This window comes from Ceratosolen solmsi, unplaced genomic scaffold (genome assembly GCF_000503995.2).
Source record: "Ceratosolen solmsi marchali unplaced genomic scaffold, CerSol_1.0 scaffold27, whole genome shotgun sequence".
Classification (NCBI taxonomy): Eukaryota; Metazoa; Arthropoda; class Insecta; order Hymenoptera; family Agaonidae; genus Ceratosolen; species Ceratosolen solmsi.
In genome coordinates, this window is record NW_011948426.1 from 3,656,058 (window position 1) to 3,664,448 (window position 8,391).

An 8,391-nucleotide genomic window follows, 5' to 3' on the forward strand; every position below is an offset into this window, starting at 1 on the left:
ACCCCCCCCCCCCTCGAACATTACGTCGATCTATAACTTTCATAAAAGAAAATTACATATGTAAGGTCATAAATAAGATGTACGTTAACTTGAACGAATAAATTCTGATGCGAGAATAAAAGCTTCGAGTTACTCACGCATGCTCATTGATTTGTAAGTCATCGATTAAATCTAATGAAGTTTCCGTAATATAATAACGGCTCTTCTATAATAATTTCCTTATTATTATTCTTAATGACTTCGCAAGCTGTAAAATCATAGCGATCCTCGATTCGCAAGAGGAGACGTAAATAAACCGTTACTATTCCGTCGACGTTTAAAAATCTCATATTTTTCATTGACAAGGCTACGTGCAGGAATAAAAATAGTTTTTGCAATTGTCGGATTGTCGGAAAGGGAGAGAAAGAGAGAGAGAGAGAGAGAGTGAGAGAGGGGGGGGAGAGAGAATGGCCATAAAATAAAATCGTCCGGACGATAATTCCATAAAAAGGTCGGTAACGGCTGGTTGGACGATGGCTCCGCACCCTTTTCAGCAGTTAAAAACTTCGATAAAATTAGGCTCCGAAGCCTTGCCTATAACGACGTGCAATGCAGTGCACAATTTGGCGCTACGTGCAATAAACAGATAGCACTTGGCTTTGTCCAATTTACACTTGTGTACTTGACGTCATCGCGGTCATGACTCGTTATTGCAAATGTGTAGTGTGCATTCGAAAAGCCAAGGCTCAGACGACGCTAAGTGAATTTGCATATTGGCGAATGTTAAGGTCATCGCACCCAACAGCGCCGGCATCTACATGATCTCGCCCCCCCCCTTCCCACCACCCACACCGGCTAGCCGCGTATCTGCCCGCTTCCCCCGTAGCTCAACCGACCGTTAGGCCTATAATTAACAATTGAAATAAGTTTCTTTCCATCCTTTTGTCTATTTATGCCGAGGCATCTCAGTGAACGCATAATTGCGGTCGCGCTTTGCCAAACTATTGAGCCGCCTGTCTTATTCTATCGCCACTTTTATATTTTCTTTAAATGGTATTTGAATGGTCGCGATATTCGAGAAATCCTCCTTTAATGCTGTGTACTTGCTGTCTGTAATCTGTCTATACCGAGATTTCAAGCTCGTTAATGCCGACAATTATATCTTTGCATTATTATGCGTTTTCACTCGGTACAGCTGAACATTCAACACTCCCAGAGTTCCAAAAATATTACTACTCTGATTTATCGAATATTCCAATTCAGGTGCTAAAAGCATGACGCGAAGTCTATGCTAATAACTAAATCAATGTACACGTTCGTGTTTATTAAGCACAAGAACCATTAATCAATTTTAAAGTGGAAAATACACATTCGCTCATTTTCGACGAGATAATCGGGTGACTTTTAAAAATTTACTTTATACCAAACGATATTCTGTCATTACAAACTACATTATATTAACAAACATTATCAGTTAAAATAACTTTACGAATTTGTAAAAAAGAAGAAAAAAAGAAGAAAAAAAGAAAAAAAGAAATAAATATACTATAAAACTAAAAATTCGTCCATTGTCATTCACATGTATAACCATACATTTCCTGAATATGTCACATAATTTTAGATTTATTACATTCAAATGACTAAAGATAATTATTTTGTTGTTTTATCGATATATTTATTAAGCAACGAATAATGGCCAATGAATGTAAATTACTATAATAGTACTGAAATAATAATGGCTAATAACAAAAATTCTCTTGTTACAATCGCATTCGATTTATAACGTATGACTTTAATTTGTTAAATGATCCTCGCACAACTTTAACCACTTTCTCGCTTGATTAAGTGCTTGTATTTTTCGAATAAAATATTCGTAAAACTTACTTCCAAGTAAAATTGCTTTAATGAATAAGAGGCGCTTTTTCTATCGTTGATTCTATATTTAAAAGAATAAAAAACTATTAAAAAAGATTCTGTTGTTGTTGTTGTTATTATTATTATTATTATTATTATTATTATTATTATTATTATTATTATTTATTTTATTATTATTGTTATTGTTATTATTATTACTATAACTACTACTACAGCCACTACTATTATTTTACTTTCCTTTATTAAGAAATTTAAATTAAAAATATTTTAATTAACAACTGCAGCAATTATGTCACTTCGTTCAAATACAAATCACGAAAATGGACCAAAAAATTGTTATTCATTCAAAATAAAATTTGTTATCAAGTTGAGAAAATTAATATGAAATATTTTTAAAGGTATTCATATATAAAAATCTAATTTCATACAAAATGTCTAATATTATAAAAAATATGTTTTATAAAATGTATAACTTATATAATCACCAGTTCAATGCGTATATAAAATAAAAATTCTTGTATTAAAATTATCTGTGCTACTACATAAAAATTATTATGATAGAATCAAAAGTCTTTTAACTTACATAGTTTTTTCATTTGATGAAATCTCGATTATTTGCTTTTAACAATATTGTTATGAGTTATTACAATATAAAATATTTAGCTGATATAACTTTATCCCTATCAAATAAATTAAGCTCAAAGAAAAGTTTTATAAAATATTGATCTCCACAACATAGTATTAAAGTATAAAAGCTCATTTTAGATTTTATAAAATATGATGTCCAATTCATAACTTAATTTCAACTAAATATTGTAGGTGAAATGTTACATATGTAGAATAGAATATTATAGTGACACTGAAAAATAGGAATAATACTCTATCGAAGACGAAAATTATAAATTACATTATCAAGAAGAATAGAAAATTCTAATTAATTCTATAAAAACAAAAACAAAAAAAATTAATTTAAAATATTTTGATAGATTTGTTATCATTAATGCGATAAAAATTATATGTATTTACGTGTGCGTATGTTTGTAATTTTAAGCGTTGAATTTCTGATTGCATTTCGAAATGCAATTATGAATAATTAAAATTTATAATATATATATATATATATATATATATTATTTGAGTAATTTTTAATTGCATTTTATGTAGAGAGGATAATTACATCGAGAGGATAAGAATTATTATAACGAAAATCTATTCAGAATAAATTGAAGATTTTCAGTTTAAACACTGACTTATCTCTCTAATGTATTAGAAAACCAGAACAGAAAAATATAAATGAATTACGATCACTTATTATATATAGAAATTCACTTTGTATCCTTGACCAAAGCGTTAAGTTACACTTGTTTTATTATTTGGCGCGTTTTCCACGTGAATGTGATGTTTCATAATACAAAGTCGAAAATGCCCTCGCACATGCATATATAAACATAAATAATTCTTTTCTCTCCTTTCAATTCATTATGTTACCAACAATACTTCTGCTATTCATAAATATATTCTAAACAATTATAGGACAAACGGTTCTTGAGAATTATAAAATTTAGCATAACTTAGAGTAATATATCGCGATAGATAATAAGTATGAATAAAAGCCAATTTATTGATATATTTAAAGTTGTTGAAACAAAGCTACTATACCAACTTTTCAAATTTGGACTCCAAAATGGTGTAGATGGTTTTTCTATCGATCGATCGTCTCCTCCTCCATGTCTCCCCATGCTCGTCTCGACTAATAGCATTAGGTAACTCATAATTAGCCTCAAAGAAGAACGCGACGGAAATCGATTTTGTGGACATGGGGTCGTCGAGTGGTATCGCCAATGCAAAGAACAACTGTAATGAGAAAAAATAGATGAGATTATAAAGGATTTAATTGATGCGAATGATCGAGGCTTGCCGCAATGCGGCCTACGTATTCTAAGATGTGTTCGACTGTGTGATGTGATCACCGTTGGAGCAGCGATTCACATCGGATTAGCTTGCCCACAAAAGTCCAAAAATCTAGAAGTTTCATTGCGGCTGGATTACGTGCGCATCCTTTTCCATTATATCACTGTGCAAATTATTCGCTCATTTCATTCGAACTATTGTTCGACCATGGCCAATCAATTCGGAACAAAGATTTCCATGCTAATTGTAGATTCGCTACATCCATTCAATTAAGTTCAGGAATACCCTATACCAATTTACCAATTCCATTCAACGATACCCTCTGTGTCTCTCTTACTTTCCCCTCATTTACCTCTCGTCAATTCCATCATTGAGATTATATCAACGTTTCGTCTGCTATTTCGATCACAAGGCTACGAAAAAAAACCCTTACACGGCTGGTTAATGAACGAGACTATGGGAAATCTGAATAAAGCTTCGGCCGGAGTTTTTATTATGGAAATAATTGTCGATGAGACAGGAGGCACGTAAGTATCGTCGAAATAAATTCGTCGTGAGAGAGGGCAGAGGCAGAAGGCGAGAAGCTCACTTTACCAACGCCGTACTTTTCCACGGCTCCTAATACATTTGAGTATTAGGAGAGTCGCGAGACCGCGGCAATGAGTTACAGCTAAGCCAGGAGTCTTAATGGCGTCGAGCCGTAGACCAAATCCAAGCCAATCTTCATTACCATAGTTGCATCAGCTTCATGAATAGACGTGCAGTCAATGGAATGCAATGCACTGGCCACACACGTCTTTGCACTTTGCATGAATAAAGTCTTAATTTCGATTTGCAATGTCAAGTGGCTATTAAAACGCTGAGGTCGAATTACGCAATGAATGATCCGGCAAGCCGCGGTGTCTACGCAATCCTATCTCGCTTACTCCTCGCTCCTTTTACATCGCATTCACGCAAATATAAGGACACCAAACGACCAAGCATTAACATTCAGTTATTCGATATAAAATTTTTACGACAATATAAGCACGCGGATATTCCTTTACATTGCCGGAAGAACAATGTGTACGAGAGTATGAGGAAGGAAGGGAAAGCAAAGAATCAAATAGATAGGAACGATTCCCATTCGCCTCGGTAAAACTTATACATCGATATATCCTTTACATTTTAACGACTTATAAAAGACGAATACGTGAATTGTGAATGCAACGTGTGGTAATGTTAAATCACAAAGAATACGCGCACGCATATTTATAATTTGACTCGTTTTATAGCGTCAAGACAGGACTGGATATTTATTAACATCGACACATAATATTCCTAATATTATTTTACTATTAAAAAAAAAAAAAAAAAAATGCATCATATATACAATTTTTATTTTATTAATTGTAATAATTAGATTAATATTATTATACCTGCAATAATATGATTTTCAACTGACATCTACGTGACATTATATTAAAATAGCATAGTAAATCATTTTATTTAAATAAACTTTTAATTTCATATTTTTACATAAAATAAAAACAAGCAATATTTTTAACGCTCGCTTTATAATGGATATAATAGGATAAGCCAACAAAAACAAAAAAGAAGAAAAAGAAAGAAAGGGAAATTTGTATTATGAAATGTCATTTAAGAATTACCTTAGACATTAAATGTTTGGATCTCGTGTTACGAAACTTATCATTTAAACTTCAAAAGTTTCACGGTATTCAGTATTTCAATTGACTAGGCTAAAATTACTTATATACATATTCAGACAAGATACTTTTTTTTCATTTTGTTCTTTTTTTTTTTTTTTTTTTGATTGTAATATTATAAATGAAAGAAATGACAGTTTAACGGTATTGTTATTTTTATATGAAAAATATGTATTAATAAGCTTATGCAGTTTATAATTGTATAAAACATAATTGTATGAAATATCGTCTGAATAATATCGTTATGTTGGTCTTAATTTAAGTAAAAACATTAATACGTTCTATTCTTACGTAATATTCTTAATAATTATTATACTGTAAAATAGGGTATGATAAAATTGCAGATTGTTTATAATAAATTTTCGAACGGTCGCACATAAGAAATTATAGAAAGTCAAATTATATGTAATTAAAAGTAATTGTGTGTGATTAATTACAATCACATGTAATCGAACTCTACTACGGACTAATTGGCTATAATCCACTGATACGAGATACATTTGGATCGAAAATTTTGACAAGCGTAATCGCTCATATTATGTTCTAAGCAGCTCTTATCTTAGATGATAAAAAAAAAAATTTTTTGTTTGATTATAATTAAATATTGTGTTTCATTCGAGTAGCATCGATAATAATAACATACAATTTTTAATAAAAGCAAATATTTAATAAGCACTCTTGCGTAAGCATATTTTACCCGTAATTTCATAATTGTTTACAATCTAAATATTTCAATTTCATGTAATGTATAAATATATAAAGAGTACTTTAAGAAAAGAAAAAAAAAATTTTTAATTATTAGTTTCACGCAAAAAATCCTTGTAAAGTTCGATGCAAATATAGGAAAGTAGTAGAAATTTTATGATATAAAAGCTGTGATTGTTTATATAAATGCCAAGCTAATTTGTTTAATAGTAAATTTCATTAAAAAAAATAGAATATGCAAAATTTATTAATTAATAGCAAGGCGAGCTCTTAATATGTAAATCTCTATTATAAATATTATAATTTTAAATAATATTAACTAATACAAGGTCTTTTGAAATTATTTCCAATACTACAACTTTAATGTCTTGAATCTCGTATCAAAGTTTAATTACTTAGTTTGTGTATTTCTTCAAAATTAATTAAAATATACACAGAATTTCATCAATTTATATGTACTTTTCAAGTGATTTAAATTATGCTTTATAAATTTCCATTACAATATTATTTTTCAACAGTATTAATTGAATAATTATACAAAGTAGTTAATATGAAAAAATATATTTAACTTAATCATTTGATAGTTGATTTAAAATATTGTTGTTATTATCGATAATAAATGTCCATATAGAATGTAAAAGTACCATATTGTGCTACACCAAGATATGCATAATTTTAATATTGAAAATAAATTTTTTTGTATTCGTCATGGAAATAACACGCAATTAGTTGAAAGATTTTAAGAAATTAAGAAAAAAACAAAAAAAAAAAAAAATAAATTACTATGCATAGTCTTAAATATACGGTAACTTGTACATATCAATGACGAATCAAATCGATAACGTGAATAAATTTTTTTTTCTTCTAAATCTTGATATACGTATAGGTAATGAATAAATATACAAACCCCCATTTCACTCTCCTTAGGATAGGATAAAGCACGAAGTTGACGATGAACTGCGTCGGACATTTTATTCCCATCGACTAATACAATAATACCGCCGAGAATAATTAGCACTGAGACGGCCACTTCCGGCGATCGAAACAGTCGGGTATTAAAACTGTAATAAGAAAGAACAACATAAAATCGATGAGCGCGAGTGCATATGTGCACGCGTGTGCCTTTGTGTGAGTGTGCGCGTGAGTGTGCGCGTTTGTTTGGGTGTTTGTGTGCGTCTTTGTGTGCGTGCGTGCGTGCGCGGGCGTATCGTCTGCCAGGTTGTTCCGGATAAATATTGAAACTGCTCGAGAAATTCGAAATCCTTTATCTCGAGCAAAGAACACAGCGCTAGAAAAAATAATATACAAGTATATCCCCTTACAGGCGCGCGTGACTGTACACGAAGGGTGAAATATCGATGTCAATAAGTATCGTATAGCCAAAGCTAATAAAGCGAGAAGGAGAGACACGTCAGAGAAATTGGATGCAAACTGTGCACTGAAGAGAAAGAATGGAAAGTATAGACAGCTGATTCGAGAGGTAATCAAGTTGATGGGCATGGACAGAGAAAAGGGAGGGATGGAGAATGAATGCTCGTACGCCGTGGCACAAGGGCTAGGATGAAAGTGTATTCCTATTTTCATTCTGGCCGAGCTTTTCCCTAAACGACGACCGATTCGCGAGCAACGACGGATGGGATACGACTTGATTGTGACCGAGAAGCAATGGCATTTGTAGGTGGCGCGGACGTGACCTAGACAAATACATAAAACACTCGCCGAGAGCAGAAGCAACGGCGAAATCCGGGAAGTCGTCTCGCGCACAAACGTCAAAAAGCGCGACACGCGATTATCCTTTATCTTTTTCTTCTTTTTCTTCTTTTTCTTCTTTATCTTCTTCTTCTTCTTCTTTATCTTCTTCTTCTTCTTTATCTTCTTCTTCTTCTTCTTCTTCTTCTTCTTCTTCTTCTGATCTCACTCGTCACCATTATCCGCATTATAAGCAATTCATTGCATTACGTTAATGGTATTGGAAATATATAGAGGCGAAATCTATCGGGAATGAGAAAGAAATGGCTCGAGGAGCTTGCGTTACTTACGTCGCGCTGCGGTTATTCATTTCGGGAATGCGTCCTGACTACCATCGAGGAGAGATATTAGCGACCGTCGCCCGCTTGTCGCTCTAATCGGCAAAACCAAGTTAAACGGCATCAGCGGCCTAACGGTAAACCCGGACCTATGAAAAATAATCCTCGGTGGGAGATTGGATGGAGGG

The 8,391-nt window shown here is 32.3% G+C and overlaps 1 protein-coding gene across 1 annotated transcript in view; it reads right to left on the minus strand.

Annotated features, from left to right (window-relative positions):
- The window catches only part of LOC105363332 (uncharacterized), a 9,439-nt gene extending 2,293 nt beyond the window's left edge, over positions 1 to 7,146 (minus strand). The window contains exons 1-2 of the mRNA XM_011501000.1: positions 7,084 to 7,146; positions 3,518 to 3,708 (exon numbers count right to left, since the gene is read on the minus strand). Coding sequence (XP_011499302.1) covers positions 3,518 to 3,708; positions 7,084 to 7,146 — 254 coding nt within the window. The remainder of the gene's footprint in view (positions 1 to 3,517; positions 3,709 to 7,083) is intronic.
- Positions 7,147 to 8,391: the final 1,245 nt, after the last annotated feature.